General features: G+C 46.7%; 1 protein-coding gene across 2 annotated transcripts in view; it reads left to right on the plus strand.

Moving 5' to 3' along the window:
- The first annotated feature begins 847 nt into the window (after window positions 1-847).
- ST14 (ST14 transmembrane serine protease matriptase) overlaps window positions 848-26,679 on the plus strand; it is a 42,439-nt gene continuing 16,607 nt past the window's right edge. Inside the window, exons 1-5 of one of the 2 annotated variants that reach the window (XM_003992587.6) lie at window positions 848-1,112; window positions 24,420-24,579; window positions 24,926-25,053; window positions 25,260-25,330; window positions 26,462-26,619. In XM_003992587.6, the coding sequence (XP_003992636.2) occupies window positions 1,032-1,112; window positions 24,420-24,579; window positions 24,926-25,053; window positions 25,260-25,330; window positions 26,462-26,619 (598 nt within the window). In that variant the 5' untranslated portion in view covers window positions 848-1,031. Of the gene's footprint in view, window positions 1,113-16,834; window positions 16,857-24,419; window positions 24,580-24,925; window positions 25,054-25,259; window positions 25,331-26,461; window positions 26,620-26,679 lie in introns of those variants that run through there. The other variant, XM_019811561.3, reaches the window with a different exon arrangement.

Below are 26,679 nucleotides of genomic sequence, written 5' to 3' on the forward strand. Positions count from 1 at the left end.
GATGAGTCGTCAAGAAAGTGTAGAGAAAAAAGGGGGGAGGCTGAAGAGATTACTTTGGGAACCTTGACATTTAGAGGCCAGAAAGTAGAACCAGAGTCCAGGGAAGGTGAACATTTGAGGATGGAATCAATCAGTACTGGCTGCTGCAAACAGGTGCAGGATGCTGGGGACAGGTAAGATGGCGTTTGGTGGAGCAGCTAGACTCTTTGGTCACCCACCCAGGGAAAGGTGGACACGAACGACAGCAAGGGCCTCCTAGCAGTGGGGGACAGGTAGCAACAAGCCACGGGGCAGGAGGGCAGTGGCTGGAGGGGAGGCTGGGTCAAGGGGCGGTTCCGGTGTTTGTCTGGTTTGGAAGGGTTATAATTGAGACCTGGTCATTTAGCAAGGTGGAGAGGGATTGAAGACGCAAGAGGGAGGGAAAGAAACCATGGGTGGCATCCAGGAGGCGGATGGAAGGGTCATCCCCCAGCGCAAAGCGCCACCTCTAGGAGAGGGAGAGAGCGGGGTGGACTCACTTTTATTGCTGTTAGGTACTCACCGAGGGCCCAGTAAGCGCGGGGCACAGTTAATGCTCATGGCCACCACCGCGCAGGTCTCCGGGTCTTGTCCCTCACCTCCCAGCCCGCGGCCTTGTGTTTCCCTTCGCCCCGAGGGGAGGAGGCAGGCCCCGAGGGGAGGAGGCAGAGCGGGGCTCTGCGCGGGGCGGGAACCGGCGAGGGGGCGGCGGGGCCTGGGAAAGGTGCGCCGGCGAGGCGGACGGACGGCGGGGCGGGCCCCGGGGAGGCCACACCCTGAAACTACCTGCCTGGGACAGGAAGAGTGAGGGCGAGAGCGACCGCCGGCGGCCAGCACGCGGGGTTGCTACCGGAACTCGGCACGCCCCGCGCCCCCCGTGTCCCCGCGCTCCTAGCGCCCCGGTGCGCCCCTGTGCGCCCCGCGCCCTTCGCGCCCCTAGCGCCCCGACGGCGATGGGAGCCAGCCGCCCGCGGGGACCACGCCTCTGAGACCCGCGACCAACCGCTGGTACCATGAAGAGCAATCGGGCACGCAAGGGCGGAGGGGCTTCCAAGGACCTCGGCGCAGGACTCAAGTACAGCTCGCGGCCTCAGGTTGGCGAGGGGCGCGGCGGGCTTTGCGGGCATCGTCGGGGCCCGGGAAGCCACCAGTGTGGCCGGGAGCGGGGCGACGGGAGCGGGCGCCGAGGGCCCGGGCGCTTTGTCTTGGCAAAGGGAACCGCTCCATTGCCCATTTGTGGCCCGGGCGCTGGCCGGCCCGACAGGTGGAATTTCCTGTTTGGCGGGTGCCTGGCGGACCTTTGGTACCAGCCCTGCCGCGCGCCAGCCGGCCCAGGTGGAGGCGGCAACCCTCGGGTCTTTGGAGACTCCGAGTCTCTCCTCCAGCCTTCCTGCCCACTTCGTCCTTTCCCTGACCCGAGAAAAGGGCTCCATCTCGGTCCCTCCATTAACTCCGCACTCTTAGTGCACATCTGGAAAGGACCATGGGCGGAGGCCCGGAGTGTGGTGATTTGGGCTGAGTAAGGATGGTTTCCAGGGGGCCTTGGGGTCATAGCCATCCTTGGTCGCTGCGGGAGTTCGTTGTTTTCCTTCCTGGTCAGAGGGCATTTTGCGACCTTTGCAGAGGGCTACTGGGAGACCAGAGCTCTGAGTGCCATAGAGCCTGGTGCTAAGGACCCCAGGGTTGGACTTGTCTGGCCTTCTCTAAGAGGGTATGAAGCCCTTTGGGAAGGTGATTTTGTGAGAAGGGATGTAAGAACATGTGTCTTGAGCCTTTTGGAAGATGCCCAAGCAGGAAGCTCTTGTTTGGCAGACAAAATAGCCGGAGACCTTAAACCTTGATGTAAGAGTTGGGGATGGGTTGGTGCTTTATTGATGGACACACCTAGTGGCAGCGCCCAGACAGGACTAGCAACCAGACCTCTGCCTCTGTCCAGCTGGGACCCTGGGTTTCCCTGAAATGCCAGAGAAGCCCAGGTCATGGCAGGCGCTGGGTGGGTGCTGGGGGGGGGGTGCGTTTTGTGAGGGAGCTTTCTCTGCAGGTGAGGGGTGGCTCTGCATGGCCCGCACTCTTTCTACTCTCCTGGTCCTGTAACATCTGCTGCCCCAGGTTGCGCCATTGCTTCACATAGGCCAGATTTTGTAGCTGTCTGAAATCAGTTCCTTTTCTCCAAGCAGCATCTTGACTTAAGACCAGATTCTGGGGCTGCTGTGGCTAGCTGGACCACAGAAAGCAGCTGGGCTTGGACACTCTTGTTTTCTCCATGTTTCACTTCCTACGTGGAAGGAAGCATGGACAGGGCAGCCAGCCTGGAGCCCCGGGCCTGTGTTCCTGCGGAGGCTCCCTGCTCGAGGCGGGTTCCCCAGATGTATGCCTTCTGTTTTCCTTTCTGTAACTGCCATGTTTACGAATCCTTGATAATTGCGAATTGTTGATAATTGCCCGTTGGGGCTCTAGACTCCTGCCTCCTCAGCAGAGGGCCTGCTGTTTGGTATTTGTTATTTCAGGGCTGGCTTGTTTTTTTTTCCCCCCCCTCAACTTCCCTTTGTGGGATTCTGCAGTCTTCCTCTGTGCTGCCTCTCTGCCCACACCCCCTCCCCTACCGGGGGCTGGGCCTGGGGCCCATCCCCACATTCCTGTCAGCCGGCTTTCTCTTGTCCCATGCAAGCCCTTCCTCATTTTCTCATCTTCTGTGAAGCTCACGCATTCTCTATTCCATTGGGTTCTTCCTTCCACCTCTGATTCTGTGACTTTTCTTCCTGCGGGTCACCCTCTCTGTCTTTTCTCCCGCTGAGCTCCATTGAACCACCTCTGTACCTAGTCCCGGGCTGGGCACTAGGAGGGATGGAAGGTTCTCAAAGACAAAATAAGATATGATTGTTTCCCTAAGGAAATTACAGTCTTGAAAGCCATGCTAAGAGAGTTGTGCAAAAGTCAGATGTGGTGCAGTGTGCCCTGAAGAAAGTAGCTTGCTGTGCCCAAAGCTCATTTCTGTTTCTCCAGGAAGTCATTGAATATTCCTTCCCATTCCATGCCTTAGCAGAAAGCTCACTCTCTGGATCACCCTGCAGTGTTTGCAGTCAGGGTCTGCAGACTCTGCCTTGACCTGTTCCCTGACCAGGAGGTGCAGTTTCTGCCCCAGGGTTTGCCTGGCTGGGTCATGCTGAGCCCCACCTGGGGACTATTGTTTCCGAGTTCCATGTTCTGGCATTCCCATTCCTGCACGGATGGAGAAGGGTTGGTCTTAAAATTCTTGTATGTGACTGCATCCTTCCCAAGACTGATGACTCTGGCCCCTGCCCTACCCAACCCTGTTCCCAGTAAGTAGGAAGTGGCCACCTCAGTGTTCCCTACTGTCTCCAGGGTCCTGATGTGCACATGGTGTTTGGGGATTGTGTGAGCCCACCCTCCATGAGAGCAGGTGTACAGATGCCAATTATTATGGCCACCAGTGAGAACTGGGAAGCCCGTCTCACTGAGTGTCTGGGCCCTTGTTGTGAGTGTCTGGGCCCTTGAGTGTCTGGGCCCTATTTGATGGAGCTATAAAAGTGCTTTGAGCTCCATTGGTTCCTTCTCAAGTCAAGATTGCCCTGGGTAGGAGTCAGTATCCCCCAGGCATATGGAGACCAGGATTGGGAAATCAGGTGTGGGGGCTATTCAGAGTCATCTCTTTGGTAACTGGTCAAACATTCACTCATCCATGTAACAAATATTTATTACATACCTACCTACTGAGCATGTGCCAGGTACTGGACAATGACACTTGAGAGAGATCCTAGTCCTATAGCCCCTGCCTTCAAGGAATACCCAGTATAGTGTGGAATATGGGGGGGGGGGGTTAAGTTCTGTGTGTATGATAAGTACTAGATTCCAGAGAAACCCAGGGTGGGCACCTAGGAAACAGCTAATCCGGGCTTGAAGGGTCAGGGTAGGGGAATTGGGACCTGAGGCCATCTGTGAGTTCTGGAGTGTCCACCATGGAGCTAAGACCTGGTGCCTCTGCTTTTCTGGTGGGTGATCTCAGATGTTACCTAATCTGAGCCTCAGTTTCTGTGGCTATAAAATGGGGATGACATATGTGTTACAGGTTTGTTGCAAGAATTAACAGGGATACTTTACATGAAAGCCCTTTGTAAGTTGCAGCCTGGTGTACAGATCACACAGTTTTGATTTCTTTCTTTTTTTTATTTAGTATTTTATTTTATTTTATTTTTTAAATTTACATCCAAGTTAGCACATAGTGCAACAATGATTTCAGGAGTAGATTCCTTAATGCCCCTTACCCATTTAGCCCATCCCCCTCCCACAACCCCTCCAGCCACCCTCAGTTTGTTCTCCATATTTATGAGTCTCTTATGTTTTGTTCCCCCTCCCTATTTTTATATTATTTTTGCTTCCCTTCCCTTGTGTTCATCTGTCCTCTGTCTAAAGTGCTCATATGAGTGAAGTCATATGATATTTGTCTTTCTCTGACTAATTGCACTTAGCATAATACCCTCCAGTTCCATCCACGTAGTTGCAAATGGCAAGATTTCATTCTTTTTGATTGCCAAGTAATACTCCATTGTGTGTGTGTGTGTGTGTGTGTGTGTGTATGTGTGTATATATATATATATATATATATATATATATATATATATACACATACCAAATCTTCTTTATCCATTCATCCATCGATGGACATTTGGGCTCTTTCCATACTTGGGCTATTGTTGGTAGTACTGCTATAAACATGGGGGTGCATGTGTCCCTTCGAAACAGCACACCTGTATCCCTTGGATAAATGCCTAGTAGTACAATTGCTGGGTCGCAGGGTAGTTCTATTTTTAGTTTTTTGAGGACCCTCCCTACTGTTTTCCAGAGTGGCTGCATCAGCTTGCATTCCCACCAACAATGCAAAAGAGATCTCTTTCTCCGCATCCTCACCAACATCTGTTGTTGCCTGAGTTGTTAATGTTAGCTATTGTGACAGGTGTGAGGTGGTATCTCATTGTGGTTTTCATTTGTATTTCCCTGATGATGAGTGATGTGGAGCATTTTCTCATGTGTTGGTTGGCCATCTGGATGTATTCTTTGGAGAAGTGTCTATTCATGTCTTTTGCCCATTTCTTCACTGGATTATTTGTTTTTTGGGTGTTGAGTTTGATAAGTTCTTTGTAGATTTTGGATACTAACCCTTTATTTGATATGTGTTTGCAAATATCTTCTCCCTGGATTTCTGAGTTGGAAACAGCCTGGAGACAACAAGAAGGTGAAGTAGTATTGGTAGGAGGAGTGTGCAGAGGCTGAGAACTAAGGTTGTCAGCAGGGCACTGGCCTCCCAGAAGTGCTGGCCTGTCCCGCTGAACACAGGGAATCTCTTTGGGAGGAGCTGGGAAATGAGGCCACCCTTTATGCAGCTTCTATGATAAAGATCCTTTTACGGAAAAGAAATGTGTGCCTACGACCTATGACTGACTCCTCATCCCTGTCTTCCTCCCTCCCATACAGAATGAAACTTTAAAAAACTTACTTCTTCTAGGTTCTCTTGAGCAGGTACTGGGGCTGTCTGGGATGCCCATGTGCCATGACAGTGTGTGCAGTGGGTGAGGGCACAGCAGGGGAGGTGGGCAGTTCTTTAGGTGGGGACTCACCTCCCAGGCAACCTGCCTATCCCAGGGTGCTTCCTGGCACCTCAGTCCTGGGAAGACCTGGACCTTCATGGCCTCACTTAGGGGATGGGAAAACTGAGGCAGAGAAGACAATCTTAGCTCGGTAGCTGCCTGTGTCTGAAGCCTAAGTTGTGTAAACCTGTGAGGACCCTCCGCGGGTGGATCTGCCCAGAGCCGGCTTGTTGGTGGTGACGATGCCATGTCAACATAGCCTCCCTGACCTGGGCCTGTCACGCTGTACCCTGGGGGGTGTGGCTGCTTGCCCTGTGGCTGGTGGCTGGTGGCCACTGTGATGCTGGAGTTCCCCTGGTGTCACTTCCTTCTTGGGCTTCTGGTTCTGACCAGATGGTTAGCTCATGTCTCTCCTAAGAGAGAGAGTCTGTTCTTAGAAGAAGACAGTGTGACAGAGCCACTGGGCCCAGGGCCCAAAGATGTTGCTTCTGACATTGTGCATATGCTACTGGAGTGTTGAGATCATTGCTAGCATTTGTTGATCATATACCGTGTATTATACCTCTCAGTGTTATTATTACCCTTTTATAGGTGAGGAAAATGAAGCACAGAGAGGCTAAGCAACTTGCCTAAGGTCACAGAGTGAAACAGTAGTGGGACTGGAATTTGAAGCCAGGTAGTCTGGCTCTGCTCTATTCTCTTTGGGCCTCCAGAGTGTAGGACGGCTGTCAGTCCAGTGTGCTTAGGGTGGGATGGATTACTAAGGGTGAGAAGGAGTTTGGTTTGGATAAGAAACTGGGTTTTGCTTGTTAGGATGTTTCTGAGGTGCTGGGGACTTACCAAAATTATAACGGCTGATTAGTAGACAGGAATGGGAACTTCTGGGCTTCTCCAAGAACTCTCACTCTGGCTGGCAGTGGTGAGAAGGTACTTGGGGTTTGTTCAGAAACGTATTCAGGGTTTGTTCAGAGTTCATGGATAGTAATTGCCTCTTTTTCTTTGTAAGAAGTTTTCTAGACACAGGTGTCTACTAAAATTGCTGTCTTGGAATCTCATATTTTCTGAGTTTGCTTATTCTGTCCAGGCTTGGCAACAAAATCTTTAGAATTCTTGTGATAGGTGGCAAACTGGTCAAAATCTTGAATCCCTGGTGTCTCTGAGATAGTGAGGATCGTGAAAAGGTAAAGAATATGATCACAACTGTTTCTACCCTCACTAAATATGTGTATTTCAATTCAGTATCTTTCTCTATCCACACAGCAACTCTGTGAATAAAACCGCCCAGTTTAAAGCTGAGAATACTGAGGCTCAAAAGGTATGCATAATGACCCAAAGGCAATTAGAGATAGAACAAGGGTTCAAACCTAGATCTATGTGACTTCAAAGCCTACATCTTAACCGCCAAGCCATTATACAGTTGTATTCCAAAGATGACGGTCATTGATGCATATCCCCAGCAAAGTACTGGAACACATCATTAACCAGAGTGGTGAGCACCAGGCGCCGACACAGATCCACGGAAACCTCTCACACCAAACTCGTCTGGTTTCCCCTTTTGATGAGGTTACTCATCTGGTAGACCAGGAGACTGGCTGGAGATGTGATTTCAACAAGGCTTTGAACAAAATGTAGCTTTATTTATTATACACATGATTAAAAATCATAAAGGCAATTTTAAAATGAAAAAAAGGAAAGATTCACCTACCTAAGCCCACAAATAGGGTTGTTTACATTCTTCACGCTTTTTTCCACGCTTTACCTTACGCACATGTTTTATCTAGTTCCTTGTGCACACACAGTTTGTGTCCTGGGGAATTGCTGTATCAGCCTTTTATCTGCTTGGCGTGGCGGAGGCCTGGGGGCTGGTGGGCAGTGGGGTCCCAGTAGGTTGGTTGACTGTGCCTAAGACGGTCCATGCATGGATCCATGTCACTGTGCAGGGGCCTGGGGTCTCTTCCTAACTCCCTCCTCGGTTCTGTGCCATTTCTTGTTTACTAACAACTCTGTTGAGGTCTTGGAGCATTTGCTTATCAGTTTTGTAAATGACACTCTTCTGGGAGGGGAAGGCCGATACCTCGAATGACTTAATTCTGAGTCAGAAGGAGCTGGACAGCCAACGTGATGGGGTGGCAGGAACAGAATTATGTTGATCTGTGTTAGGAGTTAAGTGCTGTGCTTAGTGACCACCCTAACAGTGGAAACAAAAATCACCTCCCTCCCGCAGTTGAGACGTGAGGAGAGTGAGAAGGAAGAAGCAGGGCACCAAAATAAATCCAATATTTTGAGTCAGTGGCAAGCTCAGTAAAACCCAGGCATGTTCTGTGGTTCCCTAAAATGTACAGTAAATTCCTCCTTCATATTTTTGTTTGGTTATACCTTTTAAAATTATTATTTAAAAAGCTAATATATGCATATTTCAAGAATTAAAAAATGAGGGAAAGTACCCTAGAGAGGCATTTTAATAATTTGGTATTGCCTATGCATCTTTCTAAAAAAAAAAAAAAAAGTTGCTTTTTTTCTAAATACAAAAGTTGCTTTTTTTTCTAAGTTGCTTTTCTAAATACAAGGAAGGTTTTTTTTTTTTTTTTAAATCAAGCAATAGCAAAATATGCAAAGTAGAAAGTGAAATTCCTCTGAAATTCTTTCCTCTGGGTTTTATAACTCCTCTGAATAGTTTGGCTTATATTCTCTCACAGTCTTTAATGCATACACTAATATTTATGTGGATGTTAATATATGTGACATGTATTTTCCCCACAATAGAATCATAATGTAATTCCAATTCTGTAGCTAAAGCCATGGTTGTAATCAGTTAATGCATCAAAATTTATTAACCCATGCTGGGATTGTGGAACAAGACAGCCCCATTTCTCCATCCTTCAGGAGCAGTTGGTTGACCTTGAGACAAGGCTGGGACTGGGGGGTGCACAGGGTGCTGGCGAACCCTTGGGACTGAGTTTAGTCACCTGACTAAACCCCACAGGGAGAACCCCTCCTTGGGAATCTCTCAGGGAGACACCTGAGTTGAGTTTAGAGGGATGGAAAGTACATATGAACTTTTTTACTTTTTTTTTTTCATTTAACATTGCATATTAGAGTTTTTTCATGATACTTCCTACTCTTTGAAAACCCGTTTTTGATTGCTGCATAAGCTTTCATCAAGTGGATGTATCATCATGTGTTTGTTATTATTTGTATGTGCAAATTGAATGCATTAACGGAAATAGAGCTCTCAGGATAAGGTATGTCATTGACGAATAGCCCCTGTGGAGACCACACTGGTCTGCATTTGGAGTATGCTGTTGAATTCTGGGCACCGTGTCTTAATGGGGTATTGCTGTGAGGTTGAATGAGATAGCCAGAGGTTTAGAAAACACATTGTTTGAATAATTGAGTGGAACATGTTTCCCCAGATTAGGAGCAGACTCCAAGAGCACCATTGCTGATTGCCGATTTGGATTATTTCTAGTATTTTCGAGTATTTGGGGAGCTGCCCCCAGCTGGAGAAATTAGGCCGGCTCTATTGCAATGCTAACGTGTAGGGGTTATTGTGATGCTGAGGTTGGCACTAAAAGAAAGTGCTATTCTGCCCCTGAAAGGATGGCCCTGCGAAGATGGGAGGCAGGATGACATCTACAATTTGGCCCAGCTCTAGGAATGTGATTCCAAGGACACCGTCTCCCAAGTTTTCACCTCTTTCCTGTTCTTCTGCTTATGCCACTGGGATTCTGGTTCCTGAATGTGGACTTGGGCCTCCAGGTGCCTTACCATCAGGCTGTGCTTTCCCATTTGCTTATCCAGGCCTTTCATCCACACTGACCCTTAGGCTTATGGCTCTGTTACCATGCCTGTGCAGAGGCTTTGGGATCTAGTCAGCTCCAGGAAGCAGGTGGACTTGGGCTTTTCCACTCACTCCTGCGGGTCCTCGCAAGGTGAATGGAGAAGCAGTCAAACAGACTGTTGTGCCTGCGTGCCATGGAATACTACTCAGCAGTAATAAGCACACGCTCTCGGTGCATGCAGTGACTCAAATGATTCTCCAGGGAATCTTAATGAGTGAAAGAAGCCAGCAGTCTTAAAAGATTATGTCCTGGATGATTCATTTATATAACATTTTTGAAAGGACAATTTTAGAATGGGGATAGATCAGTTGGGGAGGGGGCAGGGAGGAGGTGGGCACGGTTACAAAAGGGCAGAGGGAGGGATCTTTGTGTGGGAAACAGAACCGGCCATTATGTTGACTGTGCAGGTGGATATAGGTCCCTACGCTGGTGATCAGTTATGTGGAACGTAATACGCACATGAACGAGTACAAGTGAAATGAGAAACCTAGGTCAGTTGTGGTATTATACCGGAGTTTCACAAGATGTTACCGTTGGGGGACACCAAGCAAAGCGTACGTACAAGGGATCTCTCCACGTTACTTCTTACAACTGCACGTGAACATAGTTATTTCCATAAAAAAATGCGGTCAATGAAAAAGCACCAGCCTGTGAAATCAGCCTGTGAAATCGGCTTTTTCCTCTTGTTTAGTTTCGGGTGTAATCTCTGGTTGTGCTGCTGCTGGCAGATGTGTCTGCTCCCTGAATCCCGTGACAGTGGTGGGGGCCAGAAAAGGATCTCAGGAGAATAAGGATGGGGCCCAGGCAGATTCGGGAGGATCAAAGAGCCAGGGGAGGAGTGGGGGCTGCTGTTGGTGTTCTCTCCCACGGTGTGATCTGGAAGCAGAGATGGAATTCTCAGGTTGGAATCACAAAGGTGTTGAGTCCTGGGGGGGAACATGTACTTGAAAACTAGGAGAGGAAGAGCCTGGGAGAGTCCAAACTTAGGTGGGGCTGCCTGTAGCAGGTGACCAGGCCAGGGCTGACACCAGAGTGCTTGGTGAGGGAGGGGTGAGGAGGTGCGGGGGTGCTGTCAGCAAAATCCTGGGATGTGGACTGAGCGCATTCTCTCCCCTTCCAGGGGTGGATGGAGGTACCTTGGGATACAAATCTGGAAACTTTCCTGAGCCCTGGCACCTGGGAGATTAGCCCAGCTTGCCCTGGGTAGGCTACCCAAGTGTGGCTATGGAAAGAGAAGTCCCTCAATCAGCCAACCCACCAATCAAGTGCTACCTCTGGGCAGCATCATAGAGGGGGCTGGGGAGAGAAGCTGTATGAAGAAGAAACTGGGCTACCCTGACTCCCTAAGACTGCCTGTTCTGCTTAGCGTGGCAGTGGGGTATCATTGATGCCAAGTGGGTGGTGCAGGTCATAAGGAGGTGCTGTGGATTAAGGTGGTTTATGAAAGTTTCCTGGAGGGGAATAGCCTTGAGCTGCATTTTCAAGGGCAGGTGAGTTTGGTAGGTGGTAAAGGAGAGCTGAGCCATTCTGAGTGGGCAGGATACGAGCAGCTTCCTGGCTCCTTACAGATTTGGAGGCTTCCTGGCTGGGGGCAAGGTCAAAGTGCGGGGAGTCAGCACCCCTAGACCAGCATTGTAGGGGTAGGAATCCATATGCAATATTGGTCAAGCCTTCTTGCCTCTCAGGCCCTAGATACACGTTGTGTCACAGGTAGAGTTTTGTAGAGTGTTCTTTAAGGCAGTTACTCTCTGAACTTCGGTGTGCACATCTGTACCTCTGTGGGAGAAGGGGTGATCGCTGACCCCCTGAGAAGCAGCAGAGGGTCCTGAGAACACTGGCTTTGGAGTCTGGAATTGTGCCTGCCACTTTATAGCTGTCTAGGTTTTTGGGTGACCCTCCTTTATGCATTTCTTCATCTGGAAATGAAGCTTAGTTGTAGGCATTAGAGATAACCTATATTAAAAATGCACAAAGATGCACAAAAATCATGAATATGTTTGTGGTGGCCTCCCTTGTCCCTCCCTGAGCTGTGAGGCACGGAGGCGATGGGGGTGAGAGCCCTGGGAACTGTCAGGGCATCCCCAGAGCCTCTGCGGGCTTTGGCCCCTTTCTGACAGCCGCCCAGGGAGACCCTGTGGTTTGGAAACCTGTCACAGTCCTTGAGGACAGTGTTTCAAGGAGTAGTCTGGACACCCCCTGGGTCCTGAGGCTACTTCAGCCAGTCCATTTATTGTTTTATTATTTTGAGGCTCTGCAAAAAATTGCATTTGAAATGGATTTTAACATTTAAAAAAATGTTTTGGAAACGACCAGAAACATGGAATACAGATGAGGCCTAGAATGTAAGTAGATGGCAGACTCCATGGCTTTGGTAGGTGAGTTGCCTCTGGGCTGTGAGCAGGTGCAGAGGTCCCTGGGAGGGGTTTCTTCTGTCCCCCTGGTCAAGAGCAGTAGGCCTTCCTAGTGCTGTTAGAGGAGAGTGCCAAGAGGGCAGAGCACCTGGGTTACCTTTGAGGCTGCACGGTAGACTTGTACTGTCCAGGGTTTTTTGATTCATTTTAATGTTTGAACTTGAACTCAGCTGTTCCACCATCCCAGAGGGAGGAATGGGCCTTGGTCGCTTTAGGCAGGTGAATGGATGGTGGGTGGAGAAATGAAAATCGTAGGTAGGCCTCTGTCATTAGCAGGAATCAGCTAATTATGTTTTACGACACCTCTACTTAGAAGGCTGTAAGGGGTTATTAACCCACTTTCTAGAGGGGAAAACTGAGGCACAGTGAGAAATATTTGCTCCAGTGGTTCAGGGTTCTCAGGCCTGATCACCAACCTAGGTGATACCCACCCCATGCCCTGAGAAAGGAAAGAAGGGATTTTTATCTGGTGGTCCTGCCCCCAGTCTGTTTTCTGGGCCCTCACGGGATCTGGTAGCAGATGTGTGTGCTTCCAGGCCCACAGCCGTTGGGGCAGGGCCCAGGCATTGCAGGGAGTCGGGAAGGGGACACAGCGTGAAACCTGCAGTAGCCAGATACTGGCTGTTACAGACCTACTGAGTTTCTGTGCTGACAGAGCGCCCACGGTGGCTGAGTCAGCCCCCTGGGGACTTTCCTTTCTGCTCTGACCAGGTGTGCCAAGTTGCGATTTACTTCCTCCAGTACAAATTGTTGGCTGTGGGTCAGCTTTCTGCTCCCCTAGATGGCTTGGGGGTCACAGATCCACAGGTAGCTCCAGACCCACTTTAGGGCTCCGAAGCCTCACCCATTTCCCAGCAGCTGCTTCTGGTGGGGCGGCTGAAGACAGGGACAGAGTCAAAGGGCAAGGGTGAGAGGGTTGGGCACCAAAAAGGAAGAAGGGTTTAGGGAGTCCACCGCCAGCTGACTAGGCCTCGGCTGGGAGTGTGTGTCCCCGAGGAGCTCTGGTGGCAGTCTCGGGGACTTTGGGGCGATGCTTGTACCCTAATCGTGGGAGGGTCCCAGGGCAAGAAGCAAAGTGCAGCCCCATACGGCAGGTTCCTTGCATCCATGTGGTTGCTTAAAATAGGGCGGGTGGAACTCGAACCTAGCTGGTTCCTCTCACAGCAGTGGGAAGTGGGTGAGCCAGGCAGGTGGCCTCTGGGAAATGGTAGGTGGTGGTTCTCCAACCGTCAGGTTCCTAAGAATAACCTGGGGGTCTTGTTAAACTTCCAGATCTCAGGGCCATGCCCCTGATGTACACTATCAGAATCTCCGGGGGGAGAGGCTTGGGAATCTAGATGCTGAGCAAGCCCTGTGTTTGTTTTATTTTATTCTTTTATAATTTTTCGTGACCTGACAAGTCTGGGAAATATTGGGGTGGTATGATCATGGGAACTGTAGCTCCTTGTGGGTTTCTTGAGACTCCCGCTTCTGCGAGATCAATTGCCCCAGGTTGGTGAGTGGGTGGAGGATTCCAATGTGGGCTTTCTTTCCCTTCTCGTTGTCCCTCTAGTCATCTTGTGATGAACAAATCAGGTGTCCTCACTGTGCTGGCCACTGTGAAGTCCTTGCCCCCGGAGCCTGTACATGGGCTGGCTGCTCTCTGTCCACAGCTGCTGAGTTTGGAGAGAGCCCATCTAAGTAGAGACCCTTCTCCTGTGTCACCTCTGGCATCTCAATTCTGTGCACATCTGTGCTCAGCATCACCCAGGATGACAAGTACAGTTCTAGTGTTTGGAAGTCATTCCTTGCTCTGTCGTCTGAAGTGGCTTTGAGCCATGCTGTATTCCTGGGGACCCTGGCCAGGATCTAACTCCAACTGGTATCAGGGGGTGGCCTTGAGAGTTATGCTGGCTTTGTCTTTGTCCTTGCAAAGGAGGGCATGTATGAGGGCTACAGCATCCCTCCTCACCTTGGAAAACCATTGCAGATGGCCAGACTGTCCTTTCTTGCTTGAATCATCTGAGGGGTGTGTTTTGGTTCTCATGACTGTGGTGGCAGTGATGACATCATGGAATTGGGGTCCGTCTCAGCTGATGGTGGGTATACTGAGCCACCAAAGCTATAAGTGAAGGGCACCCTGCCACAAGTCAACGACAAAGATGACAATGGCACATGAAGACAGCCACCATTGTCCTTATCTCAGGTTTAAGCAAAACACCTGTGTCTCCAGCCACTGATGTCACCTCTGCCCCTTGATCTTGATCTTCAACAGCAGAAGCAGATTACCAGTTGTTGTGTGATGTCATCCCAGGACTCTGAGTGACTTCTTCAGTGTTCAGTTTCATCCCCTGCCTTCTCATCAGGTCACACCCCACCGTGGGCAAATGAGGAACAATTAAAAAAAAAAAATGTCTGGCATGAAGATTAACTTTTTCCTCATCTGCTCTGATTGAAATCTTGTGTAGATGTTTGGATAGTCAGTATTATTTTTGCTGTTTATAAATGTAAACATTTACCAGTTGCTTTTCTCTAGCGAAGACCACGTTCTGAGCTACCAATGACAAATTCTGGCTTTGGATTTGCTGGTCCTTGGAGCCCATGGAAGGGTGGCCCTGGAGAGTTGGAGCTGGTGACAGGGGACCCAGGAGAAGTTGCCTTCCAAATGGAAGGATTTTTTTGGTTGACTTGGACACCAAGTTTTGTCTGCTTAGCATTTCACTTCCAGTTCTGGTGAATTTTTTACTTGATGGTAGTCAGGTGACTGCAAAAATCTTTCCTATATCATCAGATACCTTCTAGAGTCATTGTTTTTGGACAGTCAGTGGCCTTGGGGAGGATATGTATCATTTGGATTTGTGTGCTTAAAACAACAGAAAGTAGATATTCTCCAGGGCTTATACATCTCCCCTCCTGGATTTCTGGACTGTACTCTCTATCTCCCTCCAGGAAGTGGATGGGAATGGTGATAATCTGATCTTGTCCCTGTAGCCTATCACCTGGGTTCTCCCCCTTCAGCCCTCCAGGGTTTTCATTGTGTGTGTCTGTGTGCTCCAAGCCCTTTATGTGCATCTGTCCTTGGGGAAACCATTCCTTGCTCCCTTGTCTGAGCTGGCCTTGAGCCATGCTGTGTTTCTGGGGACTCTGGTCGTGGTCTAACTTGAGCTGGCTGGTGGGAATTGGCTTCAAGAGTTATGTGGCCTCTATCTCTGTTCATGATAATCAAGCACCTGGCTTCACAGCCCTGAGTTTTTATGTGCACCTGCTCATGTGTTTACTTTTATGAAAGAGAGAAAGGAGAGGCAGAAGCAGGCCCTGGCATATTTTGTCTTCCATTGGCTTTATGGTCCTGCAGAGAGATGGTTATGTGTAGAGAGATGGTTATGTAAGCAGTTAGGACCTGGGTGGGGGTGGAGGGAGCTCCCTGCCACCTCCTCCTGTGGAGGCTGATGGACCATATGCTTGCCTGAAACCCCAGGTAGGCTTGGAAGGGTGTGGCTCTCGTCTCAGCTTTGCTGCTTTATTAACTTCACTGCCTTTGTGACTTTGGACAGGTCACTCCCTCTCTGTCAGCCTCAGTTTCCTTATCAGTAAAGTGACTGGGTTAGGCAAGTATGATCTCTAATATGCCTAAAAATGGAGTTGAGGGTAGGGTTATAAAAGGAAGCAGTCTAGTTACTGATTAGACAACATTTCTGGGCTGAAGGGAGCCCCAGAATTCACGTGCAGGAATAACCCAAACCCTGCCATTGAGCCAGTCCTCATGCTGACAGCCTTGCTCCATAGTAAGCCTGGGGGTGGCCCCTGGAGTCCGCTGTCCATGCTGTCAGCTACTTTCCCCTTCCCAAGGAACTTGCTTTCTATTTCCCTTAATACCTGCTTCCTGAGTTCCTGGAGCTGATCACATTGGGACGCAGAAAACCAGGATCTAATCTGGGTCTGCCACCAAGTAGCTATGTGACCTTGCAGTCATCATCTCTCCTTGCCTTATCTATAGAGCGGGAGTGATGGCACAAGCCATGAATGACTCCAAAATAGTTGTGAAATTACTCTGGAATTTAAAAATAAACTTTTTTTTTTTTTTTTTTGAAAGAGAGAGCAAGCAGGGGAGAAGAGTGAAGGGAGAGAGACAGAGAGATAGAGAGACAGACCATCCCAAGCAGGTTCCATGCTTAGCAAGGAGCCTGACTTGGGGCTCAGGCCTGTAACCCTGGGATCATGACCTGAGCCAAAATTGAGAGTTGGGCGCTCAACCAACTGAGCCACTCTGTGCCCTGAAAATAAACGAAATAAGCTATTATCTTGTTACATTTCATCTAACACATGTAAACGTACACACACTCTATTCTGAGAATATAGCCAAAACTTTACTGTTTTTTTTTTAAACATGATTATTAAACAGCCAAGGACCATTGGACATTTAATCTACATCTTGAAAGAGAAAGGCAAAGACAAAGTTCTGAATGTAAAAAAATCTAGTTTCCTAAGAAAAAGCAAGAAGGTAGTGAATTCATAAAATAAGAAAAGGTGGCTGTAAAAAGCAACCATCATGAGGCTCCTGAGCGGCTCAGTTGGCTGAATGTCTGACTTGATTTTGGCTCTGGTCATGATCCCAGGACTGTGGGATTGAGCACTGCATGGGGTTCTTTGCTAGGTGTGGTGCCTGCTGGGGATTCTTTCTCTCTCTTTCTCTTTCTCTCTCTGCCCCTCTCCCCTGCTTGCACTCTCTCTCTAAAAAAAAAAAAAAAGTAACCATCAAAGAATAAAACATCACTCTTGGAAATGAAATACTGTATATGATTTTTGAAATAAAAGATTCACTGCCTTTATAATAAGGCTTGAGATCCAGTGACATTGGCCCTCCGGTTTTGTTCTTTTTATTCAGAATCTTTTGCATTTCAACATGAATTTCAGAAACAATTCATCAGTTTCTCCAAAAAGCCTGCTGAGATTTTGATCAAGATCATGCTGAATCTCTAGACAAATCTGAGGAGAATAGACAGGTATATTGAATCTTCCAATCCATGAACATGGGATATTACTTGATTTATTTAAGTCTTTTAAAATTTTTCTCAGCAGTGTTTTGTATTTTTTACCGTACAGGTCTTGTATATCTCTTGTCAGATTTGCCCCCTAAGTATTTCATATTGTTAATGTTATTGTAAATGCTATTTAAATTTTTTTTAAAATTTCCAATTGGTCATTGATAATACATAGAAATATAATTGATTTTTGTGTATTAATCTTGTATCCTGCAACCTGGCTAAACTCACTTAGTATTTCAATAGTTTTTTTGACTTACAAAGCTACAGTAATGAAGACAGTATGATATTTGCATAAAGATGGACAAAGAGACCAAGGAAACAGAGTGGAGTCTGGAAAAAGACCCACAGATATATGGATAAATGATTGAAAAAAAATTTTTTTTAAGTAAACTCCATCCCCAGCATGGGGCCTGAACTCACGACGCTGAGATTAAGAGTTGTATGTTCCACCAAATGAGCCAGCCAGGCACCTCTTGGACAACTGAGTTTGATAAAGGTGAAAAGGCAATTCAGTAGAAAAAGGATGGTCTGTGCAACAAATATGGTCCCAATAGCGGAACAATTGGATATCCATATAAAAAAAAGAAACAAAGAAAGGAAAAGAAAAAGAGAACTTTCATCTATACCTTGCATCATATAAAAGAATTTTTAAAAGTGTTTATTTATTTATTTAAAAAATTTTTTTACCATTTATTCATTTTTGAGAGACAGACAGAGTGCGAGTGGGGGAGAGGCAGAGACAGAGAGGGAGACACAGAATCTGAAGCAGGCTCCAGGCTCCGAGCTGTCAGCACAGAGCCCGATGCGGGGCTCGAACTCACAAATTGTGAGATCATGACCTGAGCTGAAGTCAGTTGCCCAACCACTGAGCCACCCAGGTGCCCCAGTGTTTATTTATTTTTGAGAGAGAGAGAGAGAGAAAGGAGCAGAGAAACAGGGAGACAGAATCCTAAACAGTCTCTGCAGTGTCAACCTGAACAGGGCTTGAACTCACAAACCATGAGGTTATGACATGAGATGAAATCAAGAGTTGGATGCTTGGGGCGCCTGGGTGGTGCAGTCGGTTAAGAGTCCGACTTCAGCCAGGTCACGATCTCGCGGTCCGTGAGTTCGAGCCCCGCATCGGGCTCTGGGCTGATGGCTCAGAGCCTGGAGCCTGTTTCCGATTCTGTGTCTCCCTCTCTCTCTGCCCCTCCCCCGTTCATGCTCTGTCTCTCTCTGTCCCAAAAATAAATAAAAAACGTTGAAAAAAAAATTAAAAAAAAAAAAAAGAGTTGGATGCTTAACTGACTGAGCCACCCAGGTGCCACCATATAAATTAAAAAAAAAAAAATTAACTCAAAATGGATCATAGGCCCAAATAAAACCTAAAACTGTAAAACTATTGGAAGAAAACATAGGAGAAAATCTTTGTTGTTTTGGATCAGGCAAAGATTTCTTCAATACAACACCAAAATCACAGTCCATAAAAGAAAAGCTTGACAAATTGAACTTCACCAAAATGAAAAACTTCTGTTCTTCAAAAGACCCTGTTAAGAGAGTGAAAATACAAGCCACAAATTAGGAGAAAATCTTTGCAAATTCTGTATTTGTTAAAAGACTTGTATCTAGAATATATAGAAAGAACTCTCAAAACTCAGTAATATGAAGATAAGCAAACCAATTTAAAAAACTAGGGAAAAAATTTGAAAAGACACTTCACCAAAGAAGATAAACAAATGGCAGTTAAGCACATGAAAAGATGTTAGACATCATTAGTCATTAGGGAAAAGCAACTTAAGACCATATGAAACCCCACTATACATCTGTTAGAATGGCTAAAATAAAAGAGATTGACCATACCAAATGTTGGATAGGATGTGGACAATGGAAGTCCTCATACACTGTTGATGGGAATGTAAAATGATACAGTCCCTTTGGGAAACAGTTTGGCAGCTTCTCAAAAAGTTAAAAATACACCTGTCATACAAACTTGCTGTTCCACTCATAGGTATCTATCCAAGGGAAGTGAAAGCATATGCCAATATAAGGATTTGTACAGGAATGTTTATAGCAGCTTTATTTGTAACAGTCTCAAATTGGAAATAACCCAAATGTTCATCAACAGGTGAGTAAGTAAGCAAATTGTTGTGCATCCATATAATGGAATACTACTCAAAAATAGAAAGGAATGCACTATTAACATTAAAAACTTGGGGTGCCTGGGTGGCTCAGTTGGTTATGTGTCCGACTTTTGCTCAGGTCATAATCTCACCGTTTGTGAGTTTGAGCCCCATGTCGGGCTCTGTGATTACAGCTCAGAGCCTGGATCCTGCTTCGGATTCTGTGTCTCCCTCTCTCTCTGCCCCTCCCCTGTTCACTCTGTCTCTCTTTCTCTCTCAAAAACAAATAAAACATTTTAAAAATTTAAAAAAATACATTAAAAACTTAATATCATGGATGAGTCTCAAAATATTGTGCTGAGTAAAAGAAGCCAGACAATAAAGAGTATATGTTGTTTAATTCTATTTATAAAAAGTTCTAGAAAAAGCATACTAGTCTTTACTGATAGGAAGCAGGTAAGTCGTTGCTTTGGGACTAGAAAGGCAATCAGGGAGGAATGGGAGGGAGGCTAGAGCCCGAGGAAACTTTTGAAGGTGACAGATATGTTCATTATCTTGATTGTGGTGATGGTTTCATGGGTGTATATATATATGCCAAAAATTGTATACTTTAAATATGTAGTTTATTTCATGTCAATTTTATGTCAGTGAAATTATTTTAAGAATTCCATTAAAGGTTCACAAGAATAAGTTTAAAAAATCCCAGAATAGAACCAAATGACAAAGAAATGTAAAATATGAGAGAGGGGAAAAAATACCAGGTAAAGATGTAAAGGATCTACTTTATCTTGAATTTTATCGTGATATATTTAGTTGTGTTTTTTCATTTCTCTTTCTTACCATTCAGTGAACCCTTTGCATTTAAAGATATGTGACTCTCTTTAGCTCTTGGAAATATTCTTACAGTCTTTGATAATGTCCTCTACCAGGTGTAAGAATTTGGCTCAGGCTATGAGATAGAGGAGAACTAGGGAGGGGCATTGTTAGAAATCCCTAGATCCCCACCTCAGTCCCAAACAAAGATACCCCTACCCCACCAGTCCTCCATAAGGGATGGGAAATTGATTTCTCTAGACTTGAGGACACTACATGCAGAGGAAGGCTGTAGTGAGGAATGAAAAATAGCCAAAGATCTATTCTTTCACATGTTCCCGAATGCTAGTGCCTGGGTTTAAATCAGTGTATCCGGGAAATTAGAAAATGATTCTCTGGAGCAACTAAACCGTCCCATAGAAAAGAAACATAGCCTGACAGTTGGGAGTGCCCAGTAAAAAAAATCTGGATACCCACTTAATTGTAGCCTACAGTGAATCCATTTGTGGTAAGTGATGCTTCCAAACCACCTTTAGGACCTCATTCTTAAATATAAACGAATAACCAATCATCTTGAAGCATTTGAGGAAAGCCTTCAACATGAAAGAGAAAGCCAAAAAACAGAGAAAAGGTACTCAATAGCAGTATAAAGATGGGAAGATTTTGCATCCAAAATTCAGAGATCAAGAAAGAACTCTTGGAAATTAGCTAACAGCAGAAATGAAAATTTCAGTTAGAGAAGTTGAAAAACAATGAGATGGGGGTATCTGGGTGGCTCAGTTAGTAGAGCATGTGACTCTCGATCTCAGGGTTATGAGTTTGAGCCGATGTTGGGCATAGAGATTACTTCAAACAAACAAATAAACAGGTGGATAATAGCAGGAAAACAATAAGTAGAGAATCAATGTAATAGGGATTGCAGAAAGATAGACCAGAGAAAATGAAGGAGGTACACTACTAAGTGTGCAATAGCATTATGTCTAAATAACAATGTAAAGGGTCACCTGGGTGGCTCAGTCAGTTAAGCATCCAACTCTTGATCTTGGCTCAGATCATGATCTCATGGTTTCGTGGGTTGGAGCCCTACATAGGGCTCTGTGTTGACAAGTGTGGAGCCTATCTGAGATTCTCTCTCTCCTCTCTCTCTGTTCTTCCCCAACTCGTGCTGTGCCTTTCTCTCTCTCTCAAAAAATAAATAAACATTAAAAAATAAAAAAAAAACAATGTAAATACCTTAATTTAAAACTACTTTATTAGTGGGGCGATTAAGCATCTGACTCAGTTAAGCATTTGACTCTTGATTTCAGCTCAGTTCATGGTCCCACAATTCGTGGGTTTGAGCCTCATGTGAAGCTCTGTGCTGACAGTGCGGAGACTGATTGGAATTCTCTCTCTCTCCCTCTCTGCCCCTCCCCTGCTCGTGCATTCAGTGTCTTTCTCTCTCTCTCAAAATAAATAAATAAACTTAAAAAAAAACTTTATTACTAAAAATTGTCAAACATCATCTGAGATTTCAGTCATAATCACTGATCACAGATCACCATAACAGATACAATAATAATGAAAAAGTTTGAAATATTTTGAGAATTAGCAAAACGTGATACAGAGACATGAAGTTAGCAAATGCTTTTGGAAAAATGGTGCAGATAAGACTTGCTCAACACAGGTTGCCACAAACCTTCAGTTTGTAAAAAATGCTTTGTCTGTGAAGTGCAATAAAGCAAAGGACAACAAGGTATGCCTGTACAAGAAAGTTTCCCAGACTGAAAGATAGGAATTTCCAAATTCAAAGAGCAGGTGGAAAGCTCAGCGTAATGAAATCTAAAGACCCAATTCACAGCAATCCTCAAAGCTTTCAGAGAAAGGTAACAAATTATGAATAAGAAATAATGGATTTGTGCTGTTATCTTATTTCTCAAAAGCAAAATTAAAAGCTAAAAAACAATGAGCTTTCAAAATTTTAAGTGAAAATTATTTGAAACATATAGTTCTATACCCAGCTAAACTATCAGCAGATGCGCGTACAGAGTGAAGATACTTCCAGAAAAATGCAGTCTTAAAAAATTTCCCTCTTGGGAAGCTACTGAACTATGTGTTCTACTAAAATGAAGTAAGCCAAGAAAGATGAAGATATGGAATCCAGGAAATAGGGGTTTTAACACAAGAGGGAGAGGAAGGAAATTCCCAGGGTGATGTTGAAGGAAGTTCCAGACATTAGCTATGGGAAAGGACAGAGGGCTCTAGAAAGGAAGCTTCCAGGAAAAAAATGAAGTGAGAGGGTATTTGACAGACTTTATATGTAGAAGGTTGGAAGAATATTATGTAGCTTTTAGATTGTATAGAAAGACTTCAGTATATGTTAAAAAGACACCCAGGTAAATGAAATTTGGCAGCAGGAGAAACAAATTATTGTACTGGGAGGGAAACAATAATGAACAATGTTTTCAAAGACTAATACAGTTGACCTCTGAACACCTCGGGTTTGAATTGTGTGGTTCCACTTATATGTGTGTTTTTTTAAAAAATAAATACAGTATAGTACTGTAAATGTATTTTATCTTGTGATTTTCTTAACATTTTCTTCTAGCTTACTTTTTGTAAGAATACAGTATGTAATGCATACAACATGCAGAATATGTGCTGAACAGTAAGCCTTCTGGTCAGCAGTAGGCTGTGAGTAGTTTAGTTTTGGGGAGTCAAAAATTACATGTGGACTTTTGACTATGTGTGGGGTGGGTACCCTTCATCTCCCATGTTGTTCAAGTGTCATGAAAATATAGTAATTTAGATATAGAATGTGGATATAATTAAAAAAAAAAAAACAACTTTAGCCCTATAGCTATTGGGAGGATGGGTGAGAAAAAGAGAAGGAAGTATATTAAAATTCACGTTATCATAATAGGAAGTCAGATGATTATATTTTAAATAGATGAATCAAGAGATAGTGGTATTTGCATATTATTTAGAAATATGTAGATAAATCCCAGAATAAGCAGCTTGTGAAAGCATTTTAAGCAGTTGTCTCTGAAGTGTGTTTCTTTCCTTCTTAGAAATTTATTTTATTGAGATATAAGAACATTGTGTAAGTTTAAGGTATAGAACATGTTGATTTGATTCACTTATTATATTGCAATATAATTACCAAGGCAGGGCTAGCTATGAGGTGTGTTTCTGTATGCAGTATTAAAGTCACAAAAAGTAACCAGTTAAGGATCTAAAATAGAAATTTCAGTATCCAAACATGTCAGGAGTCGGGAGACTCTTTTATATTGGTGAAATTAACAGGTGATGTTCAAATGTAACAAATCAAGAAATGTTAGTTCAAGCACATCAAGAGTGTGAGGTAAACACCAGCAGAACCACATCTGGAAACTGTTGAAATGGCCACATCTGTGGAATTTGGGGGCTATTGCGTTTATTACAAACCCTTTTTGGAGTGGGTCTGAGGTAGTTAAACCTGAAAGGGCAGAGCTCCTCTCCGGGATTTAGGGCAGACAGAGTGTATGTTATAGGGCAGAAGAGTTTGCCTCTCTGTCATCAGGCGCCCATAGACACCCCGCCTGTCATCGACGGACACCCCGCCTGTCGTCTTATTCATGTCCCCTCTCTTCCTGGATAGCCCCGACTGGGAGGAACCTGGGTAAGCTGCCATCCTGTTTGTTGGGTGTTTTGTTTGCTTTTCCGGCTCTGGGATGAGCTTGGGTGTGGATTCCCGTAGAACCTTGGCCTCATGTCACCTTGAGATTCTGGCGTGGGACACCAAGGCGAGAAACAGTGGCTTGTTCCACAGTGGCACGGCAGGGCTGCCCCAGTTTACTGCCTTTTTACTTGGGGCTGGTTAAACATTGGCAGAGCAAGGGCACCGGGTAGGTTGGCTGTACGGTTTCCATGCTGCCCATAGGCTCCTGCCCACCCCCTCCTGCCTCCCCGCGATCAGTGGGGACTGAATCTGGCAGGGTCTCCCTGCACCAAGGCCACAGGGCTGCGTTAGCCGGAGGAGGGGCTGCCTCTAGAAGCTCACACAGAGACCCCATGGTGGCCAATCACGGCCCTGGGCTGGGCCTGCTCTCCCCACATGCGGGCATGTACCTGCGTCAGAGATGATTCATTTAAGTGGAGAGTCTCCACGACTGGGTTTAGACAGCCTGTTTGTTTCATTTTTATTTAAACTATCAATTCTTGGGGCGCCTGGGTGGCTTGGTCGGTTAAGCGTCCGACTTCGGCTCAGGTCATGATCTCGCGGTCCGTGAGTTCGAGCCCCGCTTCGGGCTCTGTGCTGACAGCTCAGAGCCTGGAGCCTGCTTCAGATTCTGTGTCTCCCTCTCTCTCTGCTTCTCCCCTGTTCATGCTCTGTCTCTCTCTGTCTCAAAAAAATAAATAAACGTTAAAAACAATTTAATAAAAAAAAAACTATCAATTCTTAAGCAGTACATGTGTGGTGCTGCCTTGACACTGAGATGCGTGGATGGGAAGGCCACTTCTCATTTCTCCTCGCTTTTTGCTCCAAGCTGGACCTTACAAAGTGTAAACATTCTTCCTGGAGCAGGGCTGGGAGGCTGTTAAGGTGAGAGAAAGTTTCTGAGCTGTGTTTCATTTCTCTGTTCAGAGCATGAAGGGCATTGAGGAAGGCGTGGAGTTCTTGCCAGTCAACAACACCAAGAAGGTTGAGAAGCGGGGCCCGAAGCGCTGGGTGGTGCTGGTGGCCGTGCTGGTTGGCATCTTCTTGCTTTCTCTCATGACTTGTTTCATGGTGTGGCACTTCCAGTGTAAGTAGAGCCAGGGGTTGGCTCTGGGGAGAGTGATGGGGAGGGGGAGGATGGTGGCTGTATGTCCTCTCTCAGTGGACAGACATAGGGGCCACCGGTTGTGGGCATGAGGGAGAGACCGGAGGGTGCAGCTGGGGGTAGGTAAGGAAGGGTCCAGGGCCCTGGCTCCCCTGGCTCTTCCAAGCCATAAGGGAGGAGTGTTGGCCCACAGGCTCATGCATCCACTGGCCTCTCCTGGCATTCACTCCTCCAGGGTTGCTGAGGGCAGCTTGAGGACAGTGGGGGGACCAGGGTAGCATGACGGTGTCACTTCCTCTGACCACCCTCCTTCTCTGGTCTCCCATAGACCAGAATGCGCGGGTTCAGAAGGTCTTCAATGGCTACCTGAGGATCACAAATGAGAACTTTCTGGATGCCTATGAGAACTCCAACTCCACGGAGTTCGCAAACCTGGCCAGCAAGGTGAAGGAAGCGGTGAGTCCAGTCCCTGGGCAGGGAGCCCTGTCCCTGGGGTCTGCCCTGGCACTCCCAGCCTCACCCAGGCTGAAAGAACACTGCTCCCTTCACTCCCGGATCCCTGGGCTGGCCGGTGGGTCCCAGGAGGGAGGGAGAGGCACGGGCTTGGGCAGTGGGCTATTGCTGTTCTCTGGCATGCCGTGAGCATTCCCTCTCGCCCTCAGCTGAAGCTGTTGTACAGTGGGGTGCCGACCCTGGGCCCCTACTACAAGAAGTCGTCTGTGACTGCCTTCAGGTGGGTGCCGGGGAGAAGGCTGGGTGGGATCAGTGCTGTGTGGTAGGTGGGCAGAGAGCTCGCAGCCTGCAGGGTGATGCAGCTTCAAGGTCTGGCATGGGGAGCAAGGTGCCATCCTTGTTCTTCCCTAGGTGTGTGTACTTTAGCCCACAAGTTCTGCTGTCTCCAGGGCAGGGGTAGCCATCCGTAGGAGTGTCCCCAGGTGCCACGGGTGAAGACAGGTGTGGTGTGTCCTCCATGTAAACCACTCAGTAATGGTGATGATCGTTTGTTATGTTTCTAAATTTGGGTTTTGTAAGGCTTCGGTGAGTCTTCATATTTTCCTTGCTTAGGCAGCCTTCAACATACTTTTTTAAAAATAGACTTTATCTCAAAAGTACTTTTGATTTAGTTAGTTTAATCTTTACGTATTTATTTAAAAGCTTATTTATTTATTTAAGTAATCTTTATGCCCAATGTGGGGCTCAAACGCACGACCCCGAGATCAAGAGTCATGTGCGCTTAAAAAAAAATTTTTTTTTTAATGTTTATTTTTTTGAGATAGAGAGAGTGAGTGGGCCAGCGGGAGTGGGGAGGGGCAGAAAGACAGTTGAGGAAGAGAATCCCAAGCAGGCTGTGTGCCGTTAGCACAGAGTCCAGTGCCGATTCAGAGCTTGATTCCACGAACTATAAGATCACGACCTGAGCCGAAATGAAGACTTGAACTTTAACCAACTGAGCCACCCAGGTGCCCCAGTTTAATCTTTATGAGTGCTGGCTGGCAGGTGGCATTCTCGTCCTCTTTCAGAGATGAGGACACAGACTCGAGAGTTTGATATTCAACGTGCCCAAGCTAGTGGTAGCATTGACAGCTCACAATCCAGGCTGCTTTCCCACTCCCAAACCTGAGCTGGCCCCAGAACACGTCTGGTTGGCGAGAGACTGTGAGAGTCGAGGGTGCAGAGGCAAGATCTCTTGCTTAAAGGATCGAAAGGTGGACAAGCATAAAAGAATCTGAGGTGGGCCCTGCCTGGAGGAAGGTCTCTTGGGGAGCCTGAGCCATCGCATCTATATCCAGCATCTGGGAGAGTGTGGGGACAGGTGGGGTGCCTGGCGCCCGCCTGTGCCTCAGGCTCACCCCTCTCCCCACAGCGAGGGCAGTGTCATTGCCTACTTCTGGTCCGAGTTCAGCATCCCCAAGTACCTGGTGGAGGAGGCCGAGAGCGCCATGGCAAAGGAGCGTGTGGTCACAATGCCACCCCGTGCCCGCGCCCTCAACTCCTTCGTGCTGACCTCGGTGGTGGCCTTCCGTGAGTACAGGGATGCTGGGCATGGGCATTTGCTGGGCCAGGCTTCCCTGGAGTAGGGCC

Source organism: Felis catus, chromosome D1 (genome assembly GCF_018350175.1).
Source record: "Felis catus isolate Fca126 chromosome D1, F.catus_Fca126_mat1.0, whole genome shotgun sequence".
NCBI lineage: Eukaryota > Metazoa > Chordata > Mammalia > Carnivora > Felidae > Felis > Felis catus.